Source organism: Gossypium raimondii, chromosome 7, assembly GCF_025698545.1.
Source record: "Gossypium raimondii isolate GPD5lz chromosome 7, ASM2569854v1, whole genome shotgun sequence".
NCBI lineage: Eukaryota > Viridiplantae > Streptophyta > Magnoliopsida > Malvales > Malvaceae > Gossypium > Gossypium raimondii.
Window position 1 is genome coordinate 32,862,887 of NC_068571.1, and position 27,102 is coordinate 32,889,988.

The 27,102-nt window shown below is 33.5% G+C and overlaps 2 protein-coding genes across 2 annotated transcripts; both read left to right on the forward strand.

Annotated features, from left to right (window-relative positions):
• The first annotated feature begins 4,209 nt into the window (after nt 1–4,209).
• On the forward strand, nt 4,210–5,536 carry LOC105795363 (L10-interacting MYB domain-containing protein-like). The gene is made up of 2 exons (XM_012624981.2): nt 4,210–4,676; nt 4,784–5,536. The coding sequence occupies exons 1-2, from the start codon at nt 4,329–4,331 to the stop codon at nt 5,051–5,053; spliced, it is 618 nt and encodes a 205-aa protein (XP_012480435.1). The 5' UTR covers nt 4,210–4,328; the 3' UTR covers nt 5,054–5,536.
• A 1,943-nt stretch (nt 5,537–7,479) lies between these two features.
• On the forward strand, nt 7,480–10,125 carry LOC105795352 (pentatricopeptide repeat-containing protein At4g01570). Its single transcript, XM_012624945.2, has one exon. The coding sequence runs from the start codon at nt 7,560–7,562 to the stop codon at nt 9,984–9,986; it is 2,427 nt and encodes an 808-aa protein (XP_012480399.1). The 5' UTR covers nt 7,480–7,559; the 3' UTR covers nt 9,987–10,125.
• Nucleotides 10,126–27,102: the final 16,977 nt, after the last annotated feature.

Genomic DNA, 27,102 nt, shown 5'->3' on the forward strand with positions numbered 1-27,102 from the left:
TATTTCTAATTTTGGAATATAAAATTTAATCAAATATATTCTACTAATTTTACATGCTTAACCAATAAATAATCGGAAGAAGTAGAAATGAACATGTTTAGAAGAGCTTTATCTAAATACCACTCGATTTGAACAAAATTGGGCTTGAACCGTAAAACAGATGGGTACACATGTGATTATATAGTCAACCCTCTCTATAACAATCTCATTTATCTGTCAAGACGATGCCTGTTAAAAAGAGGTGATTGTTATACACTTATATATGTTGTTATAGAAAGATAATTTGTGTAAACCTACCATAAACTCCATATCGTGAATATCCATAAAATAAAGAAAGTATGAATTATGTTCAAAAAGAAAGAAAAAGATAAATAAGTCAACAAAATTAAAAGACATGTAAGTGCACATTTATGGATATTTTATTTTACATTCATTCATATGATTAATTATGAAGTTAAAGATCTAACAAGTTCTATTAATCACTATGAGTTATTAAATTCAAGTAATCAATTTATAAGCATTTATGATGTTTCAAATTCATAGTAAAATACTTAATTAAGGAATTTAATAATTTATTGAATTGATATCTTAAATTTTCTTGATTTAAAATTATTTTCATTTAATAAAATTTATTTTTTATTTGGAATTTAATTATTTTATTTAAATAATATTTTAACTAAAATTGTTTTTATTTAATAAATTAAAATCAATGGACTTACTTATATGAAATACCTATAATTTTAGATAATATGTTGTTATAGAAAATTAATTTAATAAATAATATATTTTACAACTATGGTTATTGTTATAAATAAAAATATGTTACAGATGATTAAAATAAAACATAAAAAATCGATTATATATAAAAACTTAAATGTTATTATAGAAAAAAGTTTACTCTACTAAAAATTATATGCCAAATAACATTAAATTAAGGCAAATGGAATGAAGTCTGAAATTTTAGTATAGCATAAGGACTAAGGCTTCCTTTGGTTTCAAGTTTACAGCCAATGAGGTGCGTTTACAGTGCCAAACTCACTACAGCAGTTGTTTGGTTTACACAGTCAGTGCAGTGAGGTTTCTTTTCAACCACACTGGTCAGCTGATTTTCAGCTGGAGAAATCAACAGCAGTGGATGAATTTACTAAGCTGTTGGCACTGTAACTGACAAAAACACCCTTACTTTTACTTATTATTTTACCATTTTAGCCTTGAAAATTAAATTAATTTCTTTCCCAATCTGCAAAAAACCCTGCTCTTCAACTCCTTCAATTGACACTCACAGCAGACTCAAAGAAGCTCATATTCTCGACTCATCCTATCAATCTTGTTCTCAACTTTGATCTGGTAAGTCAAAACCCTTCTTTTTCTACTCTATATATGTGTTTGAATTGTATCAAAGTAGTTTCTGTTTTTCCTTCTCATCTTGTTCTCATCTTGTTATTAGCTAAGAAAATAACAACAAATAAATATGTCCTCACATGGAGGACAAAATCTTAAAGCAGTTAAGTAATTACTAGAAATGAAAAAGAATTTTTGTGTTCATACACAAATCCATATGTTCTTTCTCCATTATTTTTTTTACCTCTGCCGTTGAAGAGATTGAACATAATTGATGATTTCATCAAGCATACCAGCTTTGCCTGTGATTTTGTTACATCCTGTTATAAATCTTACAGATACTTCATTCTTTCACTGATTTTCTCCCTTCTAACCTATATAAATCAACATAATTAAAACATTATTATCTAATGAAAGAGACCTGATAAAATAAGAAAACATCTCCTGCAATGCTGTATTCATGTCTCAAACCCTCAAAAACTAAAACTATCAAAAACAAAACAAAGCACAACTAAACAAACGAAACAACAAAAGCTTGTATAGAAAGGTTCTAAGGTTCCCACTATTCTAGAGAAAGGCTTAGCCTAAACTTAAGCTATAGGCCGAGCCATGCATTTCTTTTTAGTCATAAGTGCTCTCATGCAGTTGTATAGGCTGAATTTTATTCTATTTGAGTTGTGAGGTAAACACGTAGGGCAAGGTGGCAGTACAGGTTACAACGTGTCCTGCCTCTCACATGCATTGGACACATGGATAGCTATTTACCCACTACTTGCAGCAAGAAGAATGGATGCAGATTCAGCTGCTGACATGTTGAATGCAAAATAAAATGGCTTCAGACCAAACTTCTTTCAGCTAGTCAAAAATATTCAATACGAACTTAGTTTTAGATTACTTTTTGGCTTTCTTTCATAATCTGAGATCACTAAGGACCATTGCTCATATTTCAAAATTTAGGGCTATTCTAGGAAGCTGTTAAAAGTTCAAACTGATTCAATCAAGTAAACAACCAACCAAGAACTAACAAAATAATATTTCACAAGCATGCATGTATAATTGAACTACAATTTGCAACAACCCGTCATTTATAACATTGAACTGTAAAGATCAACAGTTTCCTACCATTTATTTTGTCTCAATTTTTATGCCAAAGAGAGTTATTCTCTGTATTGATTTCCATGTTTGCAAGAAAAAGTAAACCAAGCAGTTTAGAAATCAGTTCCAGCCCAAAATATATGTACTTTTATCAATAAATGAAGAATAATTACAAAAAATGGATGAAAGAAAATGAAAAGAACGAAAGAGTGATAAATAAAACTCTCATGAGAAAGGATTTAATTTTAGCCACAACCTACAGGATGAGAGGGAACCCTCTTTGGTCTTCTCTCTTATATTAGTCTATAAGAATGCCAAGGGGATTCTGCCACACATTACCAATTGACATTATGTCTTCATGTAACTAAAAACGTTATCTAAAAGATTTTAGTATAATTCAACAAGTTTATTCCAGGAAAAATTCTTATTTTTTTAATTAAAGTGATATCTGTCTGAGCCTAACATGACATTTAAAGAATTATTTGCTGACCCTATTTTTTATGGTAGAGCATCTAAACATGGGGAGCACAATAAAAAGTTCCATAACAAGGATAAACTGTGACGTACCTCATTGCAGAATCGAAAAAAGCCCATCCATTGATCCAAGTTTATGACCTTATAATCGCTCTGAATCTACATTAAGAAAACAAGCATGGTATGAGGCATATTTTCTCTTCCTCTTTTTGAGGTTAGGATAGAAGGGTAAGTTCAGAATTACAGCATCACAATAACAACAGGCAACTTACTCTGTAATCTAGTTTATAGAGTTTTTAGATTCATTTCTACACCTTTTGATCTAAAAGATTAAACATTTAAATTAGAGGATTAATCCTATTTTCTGAAGAAACTTTTGAAGAGTCCATCTGTAACAATGTTCCCCAATCTGATAACAGACTTAAAAGATTTTCTAACATATCCATATACATTTATATAATCCTAGAAGCTAAAACTGAAATGAACTCATCCCCCAAAATAACAGATAAAGTTGTGCCTTTATAAACAGCATCATAAAGGAAATGAAGAAAATAAAGTATAAACAGATGCAATCCCAGAGGTCAAATGCAATAATTGTCACAACTCACCTTCAAATACTCAATAAAATAGTCAACCTGTGCACGGAATTGGGATCCTAAAACAAGATCCAACAATTGACACATGCTTTCTATATCTATACTCTTTTGTCTCTCCTCTGCAGCAGTAAATTCGAGAAAGTAAGTAGGGGCTTTCTATATGTATATTTATACTCTCTCTCTCACTCTCTCTTCTATATAACAAGTTAACTTTCTTTCTTCTACAAACACGATCTTAACTTATGCAAAATTGAATCGCTTTACAGAAATCAACCAGAGAAATAAAAGAAAAAATAAAATTTAACAATCTAACAAACAGTGAAAAATGTTTGAAACAAACAAAAAAAAAAGACAAAGGAAAAAAGAAATCAAAAGCTGAATCCAAGTCCAACAAAATTTAGAATTAAAGAAAGAAGAGAAAGAGGGAAGTACTGGTGCGAAAGAGATCGGAGGGAGAACAGGAAATTGGGTTGACCCGTTTTTTTGGATGCATAAGCAGAGCGACGCATCATAAGCACAAACCAAAGATTTTCTAAGCTTCGTCGCTCAACAAAATTATAACTAAACAAGCGAAGCTTTGCCTTCACTAGTTTGTTGGTTGTTTTGATTGGCAGATTTTCGTTTTCTTTCTTTATTTATTTATTATTTTCTTTTCCTTTTTCCATTATGTTGAAGCTTCCAATTAAGCCGCCAGTTTTTTTTTGGTGTGGTTAGATAAAGATTAGTATTGGGAGACGTCTAATATAACTTATAGACTATATATTTGCTTTATGCTTCTTGGTGAATGCTAGCATATTGACTGAATTATATCAATGACAATAAATGGTAAAGACACGAAATTTTGTGGAGGGAGATAGTAGCTTAGCAACAAAAGCTGTTTGGGATGATGAGCTGACATTGATATTTTGTAAACTTTGCGTGAATGAAGTCAATGCTGGTAATAGACCGACAACTCATCTAAACTCAAAAGGATGGGAAAATGTCATTGCTCTTTTTCAAGCAAAAACACAAAAAATTTATGGAAAACCTCAATTGAAAAATAAGTGGGATACATTAAAAAAGGAATGGAGGTTATGGAGGGAGTTGCTTAAGGAATCTACAGGTATTGGATGGTGTCCATCTAAAAAGACGGTCGATGCTACCGAAGAATGGTGGGCTGCAAAAATACAGGTTTGTGTTCACTTTATCATTATTTTAATGCATAAAGTTTATTGAAATTAATAATTTACAATTATAAAAATCTTAGTATAACATTTAACATTTAACATGTTATGTAGGAAAATCCTGATTTTAAAGGATTTAAGAAGAAAGGAATTGAACCACGATTGAATGAGTTAATGTGGCAAATGTTTGGTGGCATTGTAGCCACCGGAGAGAACGCATGGGCACCTTCGTCTGGTGTTCTTCCAAGTGGGGTTCTTATGGGAGATGATGCACCTAATGAGGGATTTGGTGATTCAGATGAACATAGTAACGAGAATGAATGTATTCCTCTTGATGAGGTACCATCAAACCCTTCTCATGAAATTCCTAATCGAAGAAAGTAAACACTTGGGGTTGTACACGGTAAAGGAAAAAAATCAAGTTCAAGTAGAAAATCATCAAGAAATACATTAACTACTCAGATTGAGAAATTGTGTAAGAGTATGGCTAGTCCAAGGAAGTCAGTGAATGAAATTATTTTTCCTCACTCTCAATATACTATTTCAAATGCAATGGATGCTTTGCGTGTTTTAGGAGATGAAATTCCAAAAAAAGATGAACTGTATTATTTTGCCACCAAAATGTTCCAAATACCGGTGAAACGAGAAGTGTTTTTGAACTTAGATCCAGATGATAGGGTTTGGTGGCTTCGACGTAAGTATGCTGAATAAAATCCAATTGCATCATTTTCATCATTGGTAGCAACATCCTCATTTCCCTTCCAACCATACCATCAACCACCTCCACCATAAGCTCCTTAGAATTATTATTGTAATATAACTATACTACTTTTTTTTATATGTAAAACTAATGTATGATACTTTTTATGTTTGGTATTTTTATGCTATGCTTTTAATCAAGTTTCTGTGTTGTATAGAATGTCACGAGATTTTAAAGGATTTATTTTCATTTGATTACTTTTTCAGGTTATGGATGAATTTAACAATATGTATAATAGTTTTGATATAAATTATGATACCCCTGAATTAAGTGAAGAAGCTCAACAAAAAATAGCCACAATTGTTACCCAAGTTGAGAACAACAACTATCATGAAGAGGAAGAATGTGTGTTAAGCAGTGTATTGGTACACCATGAAACTTATTTCACTATGCAACCGCGTATGGATTCAAATTATACAGGTCAAATGTGGGTGGATGAAGTATTAAATGGGCACGATGATCGTTGCATGAATAGTTTTAGGATGCCAAAAGATATATTTCACAGCTTGTTGCATGATTTGCAAACAAATTATGGCTTAAAGAATGGGAAAGTATCGGCGATGGAGAAGTTAGCATTATCATTGTACATTCTTGGAAATAGAGAATCAAATTCAAATGCAACAGAGCGATTTCAACGATCTGGGGAAAATGTTAGTCGAATTTTTACTGATATGTTGCATATATCTGCTCGAATGGGAATAGACACGATTAAACCCACTGAAGGTCAATTCGAGGAAGTACCGAACCATATTCGACATGATACAAGATATTGGCCTCACTTTAAGGTAATATTTACACAATCTTTATATTTTTAAAATATAAATTATTTCTAACCTTTATCTTATTACTTGTATTTATTTTAAAGGACTGTATTGGGGCCATAGATGGAACACACATAAAAGCATGCTTTTCGCCTTCTTGTCAAATACCTTATATCGGACGGAAAGGTGAACCAACTCAAAATATTATAGCAGTTTGTGACTTCAACATGTGCTTTATTTTTGCATTTCCTGGTTGGGAAGGAACACCACATGATAGTAGAATTTTTTTGCAAGCACTCAGAAAACAAGAGTTGAAGTTTCCACACCCTCCACCAGGTTGAATTTTAATTTTTTAATTACTTTTTTACATAAAAAATATTAAAAATTTTAAATTATTTTTAAACTTGATATTATGTTTTACTTTTTTGTAGGAAAATATTATCTTGTGGATTCAGGATATCCACAAATGGCAGGTTTTCTAGGTCCATATAGGGAGGAACGATATCATTTACCTGATTTTTGTCGAGGTAATCATCAAGTATCTGGAAAAAAAGAAATCTTTAATCATGCCCATTCTTCGTTACGTTCTGTGATTGAACGAACATTTAGAGTGTGGAAAAAAAATGACCAATATTAAGAGATATTCCAAGTTATTCATTTGACAAGCAAGTTTTAATAGTTATTGCAACAATGATTTTGCATAATTACATTCGAAGACATGTTTGGTCAAATGATGAGGATTTTCGAGAATTTGAGAATATACCGGACATGCCAGTCTCTTCAAGCCAGTTTGACAGAGGTGAATCGAGTTCTTCTAACAGAGAAAGTGACCTTGAAATCACGATGTTAAGGGAAACCATTGCAACTAGTTTAATGAATCTATATTTGTAAACACATTTTGTATCATAACCTAATTTCTAGTAATAATGAAACTTGTTATGTCTTATGTTACTATATTTTTTATTAAAATCATCATTTAGATACTTCAAAATTTGATCCAAGTATAATGTTACTATTTGTGAAAATAATATTTATCATTGTTATAAAAAAATATTTAACTATAAAAAATTAAAAATAATTATCATTTTATCTAATAAATAATTTAAATTAATTATATAATTCATTAAAATATTAGAAGATACATTTTAATATTTCATTAAGTTATTTTTCATTCTCACCTCACCGCTACAGTTACGTTTGAATTCAAACACACACCCCACCATTGTTTCTAATCTCACCGTTACAGTCTCACCGCCACAATAACAATAAAGAATTAGACCCAACTAATCTCCCGTTTCAGGCATTCCTTATTTTGTCATTGTAATTGTTTACTCAGTCCGATACCGCAATTTCAATCTCTCGCTATGCCATGCGCCATGGAAGAACCCCCATTTCTTCATTCTCTTCTCCTCTCCTCAAAAACCCATCAATCCAATTGGGCAACATCCTCCTTATCGCCTCTCTCACCAAAACCCTATTGGAATCTGGAACCCGAAACCTCGATCCGAACTCCATCCCCCTTTCCGAGCCACTGGTCCTCCAAATCCTCCGCAAAAATTCCCTCGAGCCTTCTAAGAAGCTCGACTTCTTTAACTGGTGTCGCTCTTTTAAACCAAACTTCAAACACTCGGCCGTCACTTACTCCCACATATTCCGGACCCTTTGTCGATCTGGGTTCGTCGAGGAAGTCCCTAATTTGCTGTTTTTGATGAAGGAAGATGGTGTTCTTGTTGATTCTAGTACCTTTAAGTTATTGCTTGATGCTTTTATTCGGTCCGGTAAGTTTGATACTGCCCTTGAAATTCTTGATTATATGGAAGAATCGGGTGCTTGCTTGAATGCTAGTGTTTATGATTCGGTTCTCGTGGCTTTAGCTAGAAAAGGCCAAGTGGGTTTGGCTTTATCTATGTTCTGTAAGCTTTTAGAAGCTTGTAATGGCAATGATAATGGGAATTCTGTTGTTAGTTCGCTTCCTGGATCCGTTGCAATCAACGAGTTGCTTGTTGCTCTCAAAAAAGCTGATATGAGAGCAGAATTCAAACAAATTTTTGATAAATTGAGAGAAAAAAAGGATTTTGAATTAGATACATGTGGTTATAATATATGCATTCATACCTTTGGGTGTTGGGGTGATCTGGGTGCTTCTTTGAGCCTCTTTAAAGAGATGAAACAAAAGGAAAAGAGTTCCAGTTCCTGTTCGTTCGGTCCTGATTTGTGTACCTATAACAGTCTCATACACATACTTTGCTCGGTTGGCAAGGTGAAAGATGCTTTAATTGTGTGGGAGGAGTTAAAAGTGTCTGGCCATGAGCCTGATGTGTTTACATATAGAATTCTTACTCAAGGGTGCTCGAAATCATACAAAATTAATGATGCAATGAAAATATTTAGTGAGATGCAGTATAATGGGTTTGCTCCAGACACCGTTGTGTATAATTCTCTTCTGAATGGATTGTTCAAGGCCAGGAAGTTGATGGAAGCATGTCAGTTATTTGAGAAAATGGTTCAGGATGGTGTAAGGGCCTCGTGTTGGACTTACAATATTATTATAGATGGGTTATTTAGGAATGGCAGGGCTGAAGCTGCTTACACTCTGTTTTGTGATTTGAAGAAGAAGGGGCAATTTGTGGATGGTGTCACTTACAGCATAGTTGTGTTGCAACTTTGTAGAGAAGGTCAGCTTGAAGAGGCACTACAATTGGTGGAAGAGATGGAAGACAGAGGTTTTCTTGTTGATTTAGTTACTATAACATCACTCTTGGTAGGATTTTATAAACAAGGTAGGTGGGATTGGACGGAGAGGTTGATGAAGCACATTCGTGGTGGCAATCTAGTACCCAATGTTCTCAAGTGGAAGGCAAATATGGAGGCTTTAATGAAAAATCCACCTAAAAATAGAAAGGATTACACTCCTCTATTCCCATCCAGAGGAGATTTTATTGAGATAAGGAGTTTTGCTGGCCAAGCAATGGGCAATAATGTTGATTCTGAAGATTGTGATGAGAAGGATCAGGAGATGCCATTCATTGAAACTGATCAGTGGTCATCATCACCATATATGGATCAATTAGCTAATCAAGTAAAGTCATCTGAACATTCTTCACGGTTGTTTTCGCTGAGGAGGGGGCAAAGAGTTAAAGAAAAGGGGATCGGTTCTTTTGATGTTGATATGGTGAACACTTTCTTATCTATATTTTTGGCCAAGGGAAAACTGAGCTTAGCCTGCAAGTTGTTCGAAGTATTCACTGATATGGGTGTAGATCCTGTTAGCTACACATACAACTCGATTATGAGTTCATTTGTGAAGAAGGGGTATATCAATGAGGCATGGGGTGTCCTGAATGAAATGGATGAGAAAGTGTGCCCAACAGATGTAGCAACCTACAATCTGATAATTCAAGGCCTGGGGAAGGTGGGAAGAGCAGACATTGCAAGTTCAATTCTGGAGAAATTAATGAAGCAGGGTGGTTATCTTGACATAGTTATGTATAACACCCTGATCAATGCCCTGGGAAAGGCTGGTTACATAAATGAAGCAAGCAAACTTTTCGAACAGATGAGGTCTAGTGGGATAAACCCCGACGTCATCACTTACAATACACTTATCGAAGTTCATACCAAGGCTGGTCAATTAAAGGATGCATACAGATATTTAAAAATGATGTTGGATGCAGGATGTTCTCCGAACCATGTTACGGATACCATTTTGGATAATCTTGGAAAGGAAATCGACAAACTGAGGCTGCAAAAGGCATCAATCGTGTGCACTAATAACAACAACGGGGATGATTCCTAAAGAAAGGGAACCGAAAGGATATGGTAATAGTTCAGGCAATGGGAAGATTCTGTTTCATGGAATTGTTGTAAGTTTGGATTGAAGTTTTTCTTTTTCTCTTTCTTTTCTTATGAATAGAAAGGTTGTCTTTCAAGTACAAGCTTAGAATTACATTGGAGTTTTTTGTCACATGAATAAAACAAGAAGTACAAAATTGGATTTATGCCTTAAAAAATGAATGGAATTGTTTATATGAATCCAAAGAATCTCATTTACAAGGGTTAAGAATGAGAAATAAGGAAAAAAAATCTGTCTCCTTTGAAGAACTAGAAAAGACCACACAATACAGAAAATCCCAGCAAGATCAGCCAGACAATGTGAACCAAAAGCAGCACTTGGCCCGAAAACGAAGTGCTACCTCCACTCCCAACTTCACAAAATCCTAATTTGGCCACGCGAGTACCGGCGCAGAAGGCATCGGCGCAGCCGCACCAGTACGTGACGCCATTAACACCGCAAACTGGCTCCGTTCGGAAGCAATTGACTGGGCATGACGCGGGCTTGGTGAATCTTGCACAGACTCCTTCACTCTCATCGACATTGATGAACCCATCGGAGGGTAATCGTAGAAATCCCAAATCATCTGGCACTGACTGCGTTATCGGTACCCAGATACAAAAGAAGAGGAGGAAGACAGTGAAGATGTGGGGTGGAGTTGCCGTGAAGCACGGCATATGGGCTGCAATTGAAAGGATTTCCTGCAATTAATTTTTGAATCCACCCCTACCGCCATTTGGCTTCCTAATACTGCTAATTTAAAGACATTTAGAGGATTGAAGAGAGACAAAGCAGGCGAAAAACTCGTTTAACCAATGTCCACCTGAATTTTTCCCTTTTTTCAACCTACATTTCAAACCCTTTTTTTTAGTTTAAAAATAGCTCTCCTTGTTTTCCAAATTTAAACCTCCCTCCACCTGTTTCTATATTCCGGATGGCATGCTTTTTCAGCCATTTGGTTGCTTCTCATCGTTATTTACCTTCTTACTCAATTGCAATTCAATCTTTTTCCATACAACAAACAAAAACAGCCCCCAAAATGATGATTCTCATTCTCCAAACAAACAAATTCCATATATTCAGCTTCTCCCTCAAACATTTTTACAATCAACTCCCCGAAAAGCTTTTTGACGTTCGAATTTGGGAAGAAAAAGAGAGGGACTTAAAAAGGGGAAAAACATCAAACGGTAGACTTACTCTTTAAAGGTTTTTAGGAAAAAAAATACTATGAAAGGAGGGAAGTAAAAAAGTTGTGGATAAATTCTAAATGTTGTCATGCCCGCCAGACCAGTGTCAAAGTTATATAAATAGATATGAGTTTTTTCAAGTATACTTATAAATCATTTTATTTGGCTCGGATATGTAATGGATGTTTCTTCCTTGCTGAACATTAAACTTGGAAGCTGTAGTTAGTGTCATCCACCATCAGGAAACATATACCAAAGCCTACAGTTCCCTTTAACAACGCAAGATGAACCATGCTCCAAGCTTTCCTATGAGAAACCCGAGGACTAGCCCACTTGCCCCTTCAGATTTTCCTCCCTCTCAAACCTATGCAACCATGAAGAGTCCACAATTTTAACCTCGCATAATGTTTGTGCCGGATCAGCTTGCTTGCCTGAAGAATAGTATTAAGTTTATAGCATGAGCTTACTGAATATTCTCCCCAAGGATTGAATTTCCAGATTATTTTATCTTCACCTCCCAACGTGGAAAATCCCTTGGACCCAATTGTTTGATGGATAGAATGATTACCACCCATAGACGAGCAATTCATAATCCACTCTCTTTTGCAAGGACAAAACATGCTCTCGAAAGCTTCATCAATTTGAACTCCAAAGTCAGGAACAGTTTGTCTATTCTGAAGGAATTAGCGATTGCCATCCTTAATTTGCCAATCAATTCCTTTGATAAGGCCATCCATGCAAACTGCTCTTCCGAACCCAAGTGTCTGATGCTTTGAGTTTAACATAGAACATGTGGGAAGATTTCCAATACTTCTCAACAGTGGTATTACTAATAAAAGGACTCTTGTTATTCAAAACCCGCAAAGCTTGCGTGAATAGTTTACTTTCCTCACTTCCAATCTTCTTTGAATCTTGGGCCCACAAAGCCTTTCCCATCCAATAAAGTGAATTTTTCTTTCATTACTGTCCCCTCATTGACTTATCAAGAACATCACAAACACTTTGTGGCGCCTTAAAAGTTAAAACACAGCATGAGGAAAATAGGAAGACGGAATAGAGTTTATTTGATCAAAGTGAGTCTACCACCAGGAGATAAATGGAGATAAAAGCTTTGCTTTCCAGCTTTCTAACTTTCCACGAATCTTATCCATTGAAAGAATTTTCTTCTAGTCCCCAGATGTTCCATATGAAATCCCAAATAGGTTCCTAGCTCCTTAGAAACTGTGGCTTTCATGATGTTTTTGAATTTCTTCATGAACATTAAGTGACTGTTGGGACTAACCTTTAGATTAGACTTCATAAGATTAATACCCTATCTCGAAATATTAGAATACTTCTCTAAAATTGATTTCACAACATTGCATTTTTCAATATTAGCTTGAAAGAAAATGTAACTATGGGATACTATTCTTACTGACTTTAACCCTATGGATCAACGATTGCCCCTTGGCTTGCAATAAATCACAAGATAACACCTTGTGACACAAAATGAAAATATAGGGAGATAAAAAATCTGTCTTAATCCTCCTCTAAGAACAAAGTGTTACATCTAGTACATTAAGTGTAGTTTATTCGTCATTTGTACTTGTAATTTTTTGGATAGATTGGTTTAATAAATTTTCATTATTCACATTAATATTGTTTGTATTTATCCTTAGTAATTTTTCACACAAAGAAAAATATAAGCAAATATTAATTCGTTGATTACCTAACATTTAACTAATACTAAGTTACATTATGTGATCGAATTATAACCTGAGAAAATAATTTATATTAGTAGGTAATATAAAAGGTTCACAGACTGGTGAATTGAAATTGAACAAATCAATTAAAGAACTAGTATACTGTCTATCAAGTCCGATAAGGGGGATACATTATCTTGAGTATCAGAGCAGTTGACTCCTAGAAGATAGAAATATAAATGTGATTGTCTAGATTGACAATATATTTGAAATGACCCAAATCAAATTAATCATAGATTCATTTATGGATTAATTCACTTGTGATATTCATAGTTCGACTTACTTCAATCCCGAGTAAGTGATTAATTATGTGTATGCGACTCATATACTTTTATGTATTAAAAGCCCAAGTTTAAATAACTAAAGAGCAGAAAGCTGGTATGTTGAGTATATGACTTCTGCATGACATAACTTCATTTACAATAGTGGAATTCATAGTCTGATAAAGGGTTAATGGTATCCTCTCATTGACATTACTTAATAGATGAAAAAGTAACGTGGCCAAGGGTCATTTGTCTAGGAAAATTGATTTAATTACTATTTGTTAGTAAAAATTTTCATGAGGGAATATGAAATAGTTACCGTGAGGTAAAATAGGATTATATTGGGTGAGCGAATTTAATCCAAAGAGATAAAGTGTAACAACCCATACTCGATCCAGTCGTCAGGTCCGAGTTACATGATACTACATTTGTTGCCAAAGCAACTACAGACCATTGTACACCATTCGATCATTCAAACATGTAAATAAGTAACATTCACATACATAATATGTTACATAATCATTTTTGGGCCCCATACAAGCTTACAAAAGCTTTTTTGTCAATCCGAGCTTGAATTAGAACTAAATTGTGAAGTTTTGAAAATCAAGGACTGACATCGTGACATTATGGCCTTCACGTTGCAACTTCGCCAAATAGTGAGTTACATCGCGACTTCAAGCATCTCAACGTCACGACGTCACTCACTGTCAGTCCAAGTTGCGATGTCGGAGACTTGAGGTCACGACGTTACCCCTATTTTGGCAAACTAACATTTTGATACCTATTCATTTGCTTTAACCAAAACAATGCCATTACACAACTCACATACCAATTTCACATATACTAAAACGTGACAATTTCAAGCTAAAGTAGGTTTATAACACTTGTGGAAATAATCATTCAAATGGCCTAAACATTTATGTTCAAAACCTAAACATATTCAAACCATCAAACAAATAACTTACCATTTATTTCTATATGCAAATCTTAGCATATTAATATGTCATGTGCAAACTTGAAAGCATAATTTACATAGCATCATCCATACCTTAATCTATACATCATTTGGTACATACACTAAATTTCACATGCAACTTAACCTTTAATACAAATTCAAGCATGCCATTCCATCAAGAAATTGACCATTCCCATAACACCTTATCCCTATATACATGCTACAACCTTAAACCAAAATAAACATATTACTACCGATTTAGTGATAGTGTGAGCTTCGTGCTAATCCGGCTCGGTGAATTCCACAAGGTAACAATTTACAAAATGAGGAAAACAACTAGAATAAGCATTTAAAATGCTTAGTAAGTTCGAATGGAAAATACTATGCTTACCTTGTTCTTATTTAAGCTTAAAAGAAAATCGTAGTTTGACATATTGTTGGCTAGAACATGACACCCAAAACATCAACAAGGTGAGTATATAGAAATATCAATAATCATTAGATACTACATGTAACCTAAGCATACCAATTTACATTACTTTCATATACTTATCACAATGGAATATTCAATCAACAAATTATAAAATCATACCAAGTACACATGATTCAATACAATCACTTTTTTCTATTATCAATCAATAAGATGTATCAATTATAATTAAATCCATTCCATGACATTTAACTTTGATTACCAAGTCTATTTCATCATATTTTCAAGTTTTCAAATTCATTTATACCATTTCGCCTGATGGAACCCTAGTAAAATGGATTCAGATGCACGGGTGAACTACACCTTACCAAGTCGCTTGTTTGAGCTAAATAAATATATATCAAGTTACCCATCCAGGCTAAACCTATATCACGACACATCGAGTTACTCGTCCGAGCTAAACCTTTGTCACATAATACCCAAGACTTCGCAACGAAAGTTGGATCCCATTAAAATCTGTAATAATCCCCGTACAAGTGCGCACAAGACTCTATTGACGTCAATTGTATCATAACATTTTACTAAGTTCACATGGGCATCATTTACACATATAAGCATAACAAATCCCATTACTTATTCATATTTTATATTGTACCCTATATATGACCGCATGTTTCAATTATATGCCCTGTACATATTCAGACTTTCACATTTGTACCCTGAACTATTTCATTATAGCCAAATATCATATAACATTTCAATCCAATTCATGCTAGCCATATATGCCAAATTCACTAATGTTCCAATTATATTCAAATATATATATGGAATCAAACACAAAATTTCACATAAAATAAAATAAGATAGTAAGTTTCATATGAACTTATCTGTTCAAAATGTGAAAAGATTGAATACTCTAGGGACTAATTCAAATTTTAGCTTTTTCATATTAGCTCCCTTTGATCCAACTCTTGATTTATACAATTATTTTCTTTATAACAAATCAATACCAATCACTTTCATACAATGTTATTATATGCATGAATCTATGCAGTTTTTTATTTTCCTCATATTTTACATTTTATTCAATTTAGTCCTTGAACTCGAGATAGATATAACTTTCAATTCCTAGCTTTAGATTAAAATATGATTTCATATATTCTCATTAAGGACCTTATATTTTATAATTCTAACATAATTTTATGAAAAGTTTTAAATTTATTCAATTTGGTCCCTAAAGTAATAAAGTTAACAAACAAGCTAAATTAACTTTACAATCTAGTCATTTTTATAATCTAAGCTTAAAATCTATCAATTTCAAGTCTAATTCTTCAAGAAATCAACAATGAAAGCTTTCTAAGACTTTAATAGTTTCACAAATTGGTACATGGACTAGCTAAATCAAACTCCCATGACCTCAAATCTATGAAAATTACATGAAAAGGGACTTAATTACCTTGAAAAATAGTTGGCTGAATGTTGAAATAAAGGAAAGTGTTTCTTCTTAGGTTTTTCTTTCTTTCGACAGTTGAAGGTTTATGAAAGATGAAAACATTTCATTATATTTACTTTATATACTTGTATTAGCTTTAGATTAATTTAATTAACCTTGATTAATCAATTAATTAATATATAATTAAACTTAACTTAATCATACTTAAATCTAAGTGCAGTGTGTCATCATCAAGCACTATCTCCTATTAGAAAATGGTCTATTTACCACTTTAGACCTTTGGCTATTTTCCATTTCAATCCCCAAGCCTTTTGTCAATTAAAAATCTATAGCGATTAAATTTTTACAATTTAGTCTCTAAGCCTAAATTAACTATTTATTTACAAAATTACTCGACCAAAATTCAATATATTTTTATATTAACCCCTTAAATATTCATATTTAATATTTATGGACTCGATTTACAAAAATAGGATTCCGAAATCATATTTTTCGATACCACTAAAATTCAGGTCGTTACATAAAGGATATTTTATGAGGGTAATACATTTATGACAAGGTCATTGGACAAACACTTATTTAAGTTTCTTTCGTAATGATATATAATAAAGGAGAGTTCAATCATGGTACTTTAGTGAAATGACTCCATACTTCAATAATGTTGTAATTAATAAACGAAGAGTTGAAACTTAATTATAAATTATTTAAGCCTTAATCACATATGTTCAATCGATCTCTTTGTTAGCTCAACGTAACCCAAAATGGATTGCATGTAGAACTTATAATATGGAATGAATGAAAATGACAATTAAGAGAAATAGATTGCATGCATCACTATTCGTAGTGAACATGTTTCTCGCTAAATACAAAAGATAACTTAGAAATTAAATTAATTTCTTTGAATTATTGTTTAATTGATTAAAATTAAATAATTGAAATTTGAAATGAGAATTAAATTAATTATTCATAGCAAATTTATTAAACAATGTGATTAAATATATTTCCTCATATATTCTAATACGATAAAACTGCCACTCTAGCGAAATAAGAATTGAGTTGAGAAAATATTTTATTTATGTAAATTAATTAATGTTTTAGGAAATAAAAAATGTATTTATTGGATTGATTCAATTATATGTGTTGGTTAAAAATCCAGATAACACATATAATTGTACTCGATACATGAGACAGTCCGAGAGCTATCCCATTACATAAGGGGCGACAAACCCTAGTCTCAATAAAGGTTGCCACCGCTCCTAGGGTTTCCTAAATAGGAAAATTTATTTTTTATATTAAAATATTATTATTTATATTAAAATATTATTATTTAATTACCCTTTGTTCAAGTAAAACTCTTGTATTTTTTTCCTATAAATAGGAACTATAAGATAACCTAAATGACACACTAGTTGAGCGTTGTTACCCAGCCATAAAATAATAAAAAAATATTTATAAAATAAATTATATCTTCTACAAAGCTAAAAAATTTTTGATTTCCCATAGAGAGGAATTAATTTTCCCCCTGAAAATTAATTGAAAGTGTAACATCTCGTTACTCGACTCGATTGTCAGATCTAATTTACAAGGTGCCACATTCATTGTCGGAGCAACTACGATCAAATTACAACCCATTAAACATTCAAATGTAACTAGAACAAGTGTATAAAACTATTCTTAATATGAGATTACAAAAGCTCTTTTGTTAACCCGAGATCGAAATAAGACCAAATTGTAAGGATTACAAAGTTTCGAGTCGACATCGTGATGCCAAGGGTTCCTCGTCATTAGGCAACTCTTTGTGAGGATAGACTTTACTCTGTTACTTGTCAATGACAATACATGTTTGTTGTTGCGATGTAACTCACTATTTTCACAAGAATCAACCTGGTACAAGTTTGGATGACTTGAAAACATGTTTAAACATCTTCCATACTACTATATCAAACATCTACCAAAGCATACAATACAAATTGTGCAAAATTGGTACTTCCAAGTACCATCAAATTACTAACTTCTAATATTAACTAATGAATTTGGCTTAAACCATTCATATTTCCAAAAACCAACCAAAACATATTCAAGACTATATCACTACAACAAAACAGTCTTAAGATGACACTTTTGTGCCGACACTTTCCTAAGTGTTGGGATAGACTTGCCAACATACGCTTTAGCCAACTCTTTGTATAAGGGTTGGGATATGCATGCCTAAGGCAACGTTTAAATAAGATTCAGATTTATCACAATGCCGACACTTTTGGGCCGAAACTTTCCTAAGTGTTAGGATAGACTTACCGACGTACTCTTTGGCCAACTCTTTGTATAAGGGTTGGGTTATGTATGCCTAAGGCAACACTTAAATAAGAGTCAGTTTTTTTCAACACTATGCCAACTTTTGTTATACCTTTCCTAACTATATAAAAGTGTTTCCATATGAAAAGCCTAACACGACTCTTTTTGGACTATGTTGACCCTTTTTTGGGTTGTTTAAATTTGTATCTTTAAACTTTTTTGGGTGTTGGCAAAATCTAATCATATCCCGACTTTTTAGGAAGATTTGGAAAACTATTAACCTATCCCAACTTTTATTTTTAGTTGGCAAATATTTTTTCTAACTCAACCTTTTTTGTGTTGCCTTTGTTTGCTCATGATTTATCCCAACCTTTTTTTCGTCTGCAAATGTTAGACCTAACCCAAACTTTTTTGTGTTGTCTTTGGCCTAACTCAACAAATTAAATAAAATATTATCTTACACTCTCTATTTGTTTAATACCCAAAATTTCATTAAATTTACACTATCTATTTGTTTAATACAAAAAATATTATCTTACACTTTTTTCATTACCAACAAATTAAATAAAAGCTCGTCCACTTATCCTCTTAAACCCTAATCCCGTCAATATCTTTTCAGAGCTTAATCTTTTGCTTTCAACCCCTAGTGTCACGAGGCTAGATCTTTCATCTCGTGATCCGTGCGGCCTTAGGCGATTCATTCATCCAAACTCGCCTGAGTCAGCCTTTACTCAAGTGAGAATTCCTTTAGAAGTCTTTCAAGGCACCAATTTTTATAGCGGAAGCAATTTATGTCAAAAACAACAACAAAAGAACAACAGAAAGAACGCACACAAGGTGTTTAAGTAAATTCTCTCAATATTCTCTTATTCATAAAGAATGATGAAACAATGAATGGAGTCAGTACAAATGAGAGGGAGGCTCTCTATTTATAGTTGAGCTCTCAAAAACCGACAGTCAAGATACATTTACATCGACGAACGAGATTAACCATATTCTTTGATTTTAGGGATTTACAAGATATGCCATATCAAACCTAATCTAATCTTTACAAGATATTATTCTATCAATCTTCTAAGATTAGTTACCAAAATAGCCTAAGTTGACATTTCTTTATTATCGGGCCAACTAGACTTCAATCTGACAGGCTTCTCCAACAGCTTACCGAATCGGGCCAGTTCTTGCGGGCCAAATGATCCCTATCTACACAATAGACCTTCATCGGATGCATTTGGTGCAATGATCACGGGCTTTGAACTGCGGCCTGTGACATTAAGGGATTCAAAATTCAAATTCCTTACTTTTATACGCAGAAAGAAAATGTGAAACCCTTAAAATCTGAATGAAGAGATAGATGGTGATTTTTAAAGTTTCTCAATAAATTAGTTAAATACTAATTACCTTGTTCCTTTCCTTTTTTCCTCCTGAGTCTAAGTCTGAGCCCAAGTCTTTTTATATTCCTTAGCTCAGGTAATTTTCTCTTCCTTCTCTTTGATTGAGCAATAAATATCTATTTTACTTTGCTTTTCTATTTTTGTTTTAACTTTGTTTCATGCCTACCTCTCTAGATGATATGGTACATCAAAATAATAATGAGAGAGGTAGATCCCGCCTTAGGTCTCCCTGCTGGAAGAATGACTCTCGCTACTTGTCGAGGTCTCCTCGTTGTTAATGCCTGCCCATCCCAACATTCTATTACTAAGGCAAGCCCAAACCTTTGTTTCGTGGATGTGATTTAGGATCACATTTTTAATTTCTCTTTTATGCCTAACCTCTTACGTTGATTTATATATTAGGGTTTCTATTTGGGAACCTCATTGATATTTCCCAAGGTTTTGGTGTTGCAATTGCTATCAATGTTAACGTGGTAACACTCATTTTAGCACTTATATTCAACCCGAGAAACATAGTTAGAAGTAGCTTTTAGTCGTTTACAATATGGTTATTGGGAGAAATTGTGGGAAAGGAAAATAGAACAATAGCTTAATAGCTAGTATTGATGTTAAGTTTTCAAGTTGAAAGCAATGCATGATTAATTCATGATTTTTTGTGTTCCTTCAATGATTTTCACTTTCAATAATTGTATATTTCTTCGCTTTTTTGTTCTTTTTAATTCAAGATTTTTTGTGCTCCTTCATTGAGCTTAGATGGATTTGGCAACTCATTACAAGCTGAGTTTTATGTTTAATTCTTGTAATTATTACTTTCTTTCTCGTTCATTGATTGGAGCTAATGTTATTCTACTAAATCTTTTATGTATACATATTTAAATTGAAATTTTGATATAGTTTTAGCTCAAGATTGATGTTAGAATTAATATGATGAACCAAATTAGCAAATATATAAGTTCGTGTTGGTTCTATAGTTTCTCAGTGTTTGTAAATTAGATTTAGCCTATTGATTTTCTTATTAAAAGCACGGTTTGGACTCTGCATTTTCTAGAAAAAAATAATTACAGAAGCAACAAGTTTTTGTTCCTCTTATTGCATTTGTTGGTTAAGGTCATGTATATATATGTTCACTGGTTGTTGCTTAAATGGATTCTATTAGCCAATTGTTTTTTATGCAAATTTTGTTAACTTCCATGTTCTGCTTTATTGTAGGTCTGCTTTTTGAGTATGTATCTTCATAAACCTTCTGCTTATCTTACCTAAATTGCATGTTTGTCTCAATGTTTTTTTTTGGATAAGATATTGATGATATTATGTACTTCCTTTCTTTTTTTTTTTGCGATGTTGATCATTGTTGGTCTTCCAAGTTATACGGAATGAAGCCTTACTGCTTCTTACATAATTGACTCGTGAAGCTGAGGTGAGCCTTTGTGTTTGTTTATATCTCTTCTCTCTTTTGCCCTTTAAATTTCATTCTTTTCCTTTTGCACATGAACCTTCTTTAAATATGTTTGATTGCCTTTCTAATTAAGAGAATTTTATGATTTCAAGAGATTCAAATATTGTAGTCTTCGAAGGTGCATTTGAAAAAAAATTAGTATCATGAAGGAGGAAAGAGATTCTGATGGAGGTGTGGTTGTGCAGGTGGTTCATTGGATTTAATGTTGGACCTCAATGGACTTGTTCCGGCTTGTTTGTTGTTAGAGCAATTATTTTATTTTCCTTTTTTTTTTTACTTCTGTACATTCAGTTGAATGCTGGTGGTATACATTTCGGCTAAATGTTAGTGTATTTTGATTGTTGGATCGATTTTTGTAGTGAATATTCAACCTTTATTTTAATTTTATATTTTTTAGTTGTATTTAAAGCACGATTTCCATCATTATTCACTATAAATGTTTATGAAAATATATTAATATTGAAGTAAAAAAATAGAAAAAAAAATTGTCTTAGACTTATCTATCCCAACATATTTAAGGTTGGCTTAGATGTGTCTATCCCAACCTTTTAAAGGTTGCCTTAGACGGGTCTATCCCAACCTTTTTAAAGTCACCTTTGACATGGGCATGAGCCAACTCTTTAAAGGTTGGCATATGTATGTTTTATTTTGACCTTTTTTTTCCGTTGTCTATTTCCACCTATGCCAACATTTTCTAAACATCGGCCTTGACTAGGTTTTTGCCAACCCTTCAATAAAGGTCGACTTATGTTGAATTATGCGGACACTTTTTCAAAAGTGTTGCAGAACCTATGCCAACTGAACTATTGACAATGTTTTCGGAAGCATCGGAGGAAACATCGGGATGACTTAGGCCTGTTTTGTTGTAGTGCATTCACAACCTTATGGCTTAAAACTAACTAGATAAACACATCCAAACACAAATTCAAAGCATTAACATAAGATTATAACATATATAATTTGACCATTTGACCATTTAACCAAAATACCTAGGTACATGCCACAAGACCAAAATGAAATACAATTTACAAACTTTGTTGAGTTGTAAACAATAGTCTGGATGCTGGCTTCAAGTCTCGGGGCTTCGAGAATCACCTAAACTTGCACACGGAGAAAACAAACTGTACGCTGAGTAATAGAGTTCAATGGTTAATCCATCCCAATCCAATTACAACATTAAGTATCCTCATTTACACTATTTTAGCCCAATTGGTTTTACACATTTTCATCAATTTACACATAAGTATGCATATATCCAATTACAACATTAAGTATGCATATTTCAATTTACACTATTTTCATCAACAATCTGTACGCTGAGCAATAGAGTTTAGTGGTTAATCAATTTATCACATAACATAACATATTTTAGCCCAATTCAAAGTCAATTTCATATTTTCATCAATTTACAATATTTTCTATTCTATTAAATTTAGTCTTCTATTCCAATAATCCATACCAATCTCTCAATCAAAATATGTCATACTATCAACATATACTCACCTTAACACTCCCATATGTAGGAAAACATGCAAATGCAATCAACAAAATTGACATTAAATTATAAATGTACAAACCGAGATTTTCGTGCGTCACTCATTGATGATTTTCACTTTTTCTTTCCCTTTAGACAATTCGGTGTTGTCGTTAGCTAAGAAAAATCATAAAACACATCACATTATCAAATACCAATTTTTAAAAATTTTGCAAATTATTAAATTTAGTCCATAAAACCAAGACAAGCATAACTTTCACTTTAGGGCTTTGGATTAAAATATGATTTCACCAAAACCCATTAGAGACCCTTAATTTTCTTTCATTACCAACAATTCATGACAGTTTTGCATTTTATTCAATTTGGTTCCTTATGTACAAAACTAAAAATTAAGCTTTAACATTTAGTCTCTTTTTATACTAAGTTTAATTTCTAACAATTTAACACCAAAATCATTAAATTCTCAACTATGGAAAATTTCTAAAACTTTAATAGTTTCACAAATTAGTACATGGGTTAGCTAAATCAAGCTCCCATGATTTAATTTCAATAAAAATCAAAGAAAAATGGCTAGGGACTTACTTGAAATTAAGGCTAAAAGCTTGGAAAACCTAACAATGGCATCAAGCAACTTTTTTTTTTCACTTGGAATCGATTGGAGAAGATGAACTTCTCTTCCTTTCCACCAAAGTTCCATTTATATACAAGGATTAAGTTGTAAATTAACCTAATTAACCTTAATTTAATTAAACAAACCTTATTTTACTTGGTATCTTAATCATACCGTCCACTAACATGTAATTTAACATGGTATAATTATTGTTTTGAACCTTTATTTAATTGCAATTTAAGTACCCAAGCCATTTACTAAATAAAAACATAGAGTGATTGGACTTTACAATTCCGACTACATTGGTTGTCCAAATTTCATTTTATCTATACATTAACTCAATAAATATTCCTATTAATATTTACAGACTTGGTTTACGAAAACAGGGTCCCGAAACTACATTTTCCAACACCATTTGAAACTGGATCATTACAGAAAGTTTTCATTATGTGCATTCGGTTCGTATAGTTTGAGCCCAAACTCAAAGTAAGCCGAGGTTTGACGATACTGGAGAAGATCGTTTGGTAGAAAGCCAGGAAACGACCGAAACTGCCTCGCTCAAAGCACATATACTATTTTGGTCTAGAGTTTATTACTATAAATACCTTTAGACTACCACTATGCTACAAACACTATTTTTTAATCCATTTTTTCCAAAACGAAGGGTTTAGACAAGCCTCTATTTAACAAAATATGGAAACTAACATTAAAGATACAAAATTGGATTCTTGAAATCCACCAATTAGGAAAACACATCTTTCTTAGAACACTGTATAAAAAATGCCAACTAAGGTCATTAGAAAAATTTTAGTCAATGTTAACACAAAGGCCATGACAAGCGCAAGTGTTCATCGCTCTCAATAAGACAATGGACTTATTTAGTGGTTTTGGCGTTCAATCTTATAGGCAGTTCCTATATCACCTCATACTCGACCCGATCACTAGGCCTAAGTACTGGATGCTACAAGAACCCGTTAAAATTTATCATACATCCATAATTAAATTTACATTAAAAACAACTTATTCGCTTAGACCTAATTGCCTCTTAAACATACACTAAAAAGATTTCGTAATAATTTCCTATGGCCTTAGTTTCTGTGTACAATTTTATTGTTTCAATATGGTTCTACAATTATTATTTTTCCTTTAACCCCTGAGCTGAGGCCTCTACGGGTGCCACCATATATACACGAACAACTTCTACTACGCTACACTGATCGGGTGATGGCTAGCTTGGTCCCTCCATTCACCTTTCTTGTCACACTTTGTCCTGCGATTAAGTAGTGAAATCTATAAGTTCTAGTGAACATAGTGAGAATCTACTAAATAATATAATATAGCCAACTTGAAATGGTACAAAAAGAAACAAGGTTTGGGCAAATAATTCGACTCCCTTTTTTTTCATGGCATACTACCGAGTTTACCAAGGTTGTCATGGTCTTTCCACTACCCTTCTGGCTTTTTGCTATCCTGACTCAATCTCAATATGAAACATAGGCACGTTCCTTCATAACATTGATCACTTGATGGGGCAATCTAACTCTGCCATACCCCGACTTCACCTCTTTTCTCGTTCTTCACTATTTTTGACAAGTTGCCATCCATTAAGTAATCAGTAGACTTATTCTGGCCCTAGTGGACCTTCGCCTACGAATTCTTACCGTTTGGGTTCAACTAGATCAAATTTTGCTACTTTCTACTCTCACAATATGCGTCATCTCTCTGACGGACTCATTTAACATATTATTGGCCCTATTTCACGTTGCCTTTCGTGAATCCCTTCATTAATTCAGAGATCCATGCCCCTCGGGCGCACATCACTTATGCATACCTGTAGAATATAGTGTCATTCATGTTGATCTTTCAATCTTAGTCCATGGCGTACCTCTTGTTCAGAGAACTTCCCCTTTTGGGTCTTACATCTTACTTATTGGTGGATCAATCCACATTACTAATCTGACAGATTTTCTGTAATGTCGTATCATCATACTACCATGGTATGACTCAACATAATCCTTATGTTTAACATTTTGGTAGACTATTTGCACCCATATACCGACGGATTCATTTAGTTGCTTTAGCTTAGCTAAGGCCTTACACCCTTTTTTCATCATATTCCTTTAGTCCTTGTAGACCACCCCATGTTTACTGTCTCAGTGGACTATCTATTCTATGTTTACAGTCCCAAGGGACTTGCTTTGCGGTTGCCATGGAGTCTTTCATCCGTGGTCTTACACCTATCTGCCATCCTAGCATCTTATCAACTGATGCCATGGAGTCTTTCATCCATTGTCTTACTCTTTATACCTAGTTGCCATAATGTCTTTAATTTATGGTCTTACACATTATACCCTATAGCTTATACATTGCTGCCATGACGTCTTTCATCGATAGTCATACGCCATATGTCTTTACATTGTACCATGCTACCATGACATCTTTCATCTATGGTCTTACGCTATGTACCACATACCAGACTGCCATACCGTCTTTCATCTATGATTTTATGCCATATATCGTCGTCACGGTGTCGCCTCGAAAGACCAATCAATATCGTTGTTACGGTAAATACCATTTCATGATCTCATTTTACCCGAATCCTCCTCCCATTACCTCATTTACACCACCTAACCTTGATGCTCGAACATCGCAGTATTCCCTCCGTAAGGCTTGGAGTTTCCCCCGAGGCGATATATAATAAGTTCTCTTCTCATTTCCCATCCTAACTTTATTTATCCCATGAGTTTTATCCCCAGTTATTATGAAAGACATGCATCTAATAATCATTTATCTTAAAGCAATAGAAATTAACTTATCGTGACACTACAACCCTATTCATGCACAGATTACCCATGCATTCCCTAGTTCATGCAATAAACATATCATCATTTATCACCTTGGAACAATGTGTAAAAACTCACCTTATTTCCTTATTCTTGTCACTGTGGCTTGACCAAATGTTAGCGGCTTCTTAAACCTAGCAATAGTCCCTCAATTTTCACCTTTCTAGATATCCATGCTTACGATTGCTGCAATATGTAGGGCCTCTCATTCTTTCATCCCCCTTCCTATATATTCCCTCATGGCGCGATCTTTACAGACAATTACCACCATACAATCCTAATTATTATGTTCCCCACTATGTAACTAGCCGATCCGAATCTAACCAAATCAGATTAAGAGTCCAACTTTCACCTAACTAGCCACCAAATTCTCTAAATATCTCGCTATTGACCCTAACTTTCCATTACTATTCAATCAAAAACTCAACCCCTTCTTGAGTTTAGGTATTTTGGAAATTCGGGTGTGACAACTTCCCCACCCTTAGAGAAAATTCCATCCTCAAAATTTTCACTCCGGGTAAATCTAGAGCAGTGTCCAGATAAATTTTTCCTTCTTAAGACCACCCAATCTTAACTTAGAGGTTGACATCCCTATTCACCTGGGTAGATTAACCTGTTCCCAACTTTTTAAACTACTCTGCAGAAGTGGCGGATTCGGACCTTTCATGATTAAAAGCCATCCATCAACAAGTAATTTTTTGACCTTCCTGGCGGAGTATTTTAGCGTACTCTGTATCAAAGTCATGGGACTAGATCCATTTGAGCATGCATTACTTATAGCGAATACTTAATAATCGTTTGGCTTTGGCAAACATTCCCGCTTTCCCCCCATTTTTTTTACAAATATCACCTACCGAGCTCGAGGATTTGAATCTTTCGATTTATTTCAACCAAACTTCCCTTATACGTTTGGCTATTTAAATTGAGCCGTAAAGTGAGGAGGTGTATTACTTGAAACTC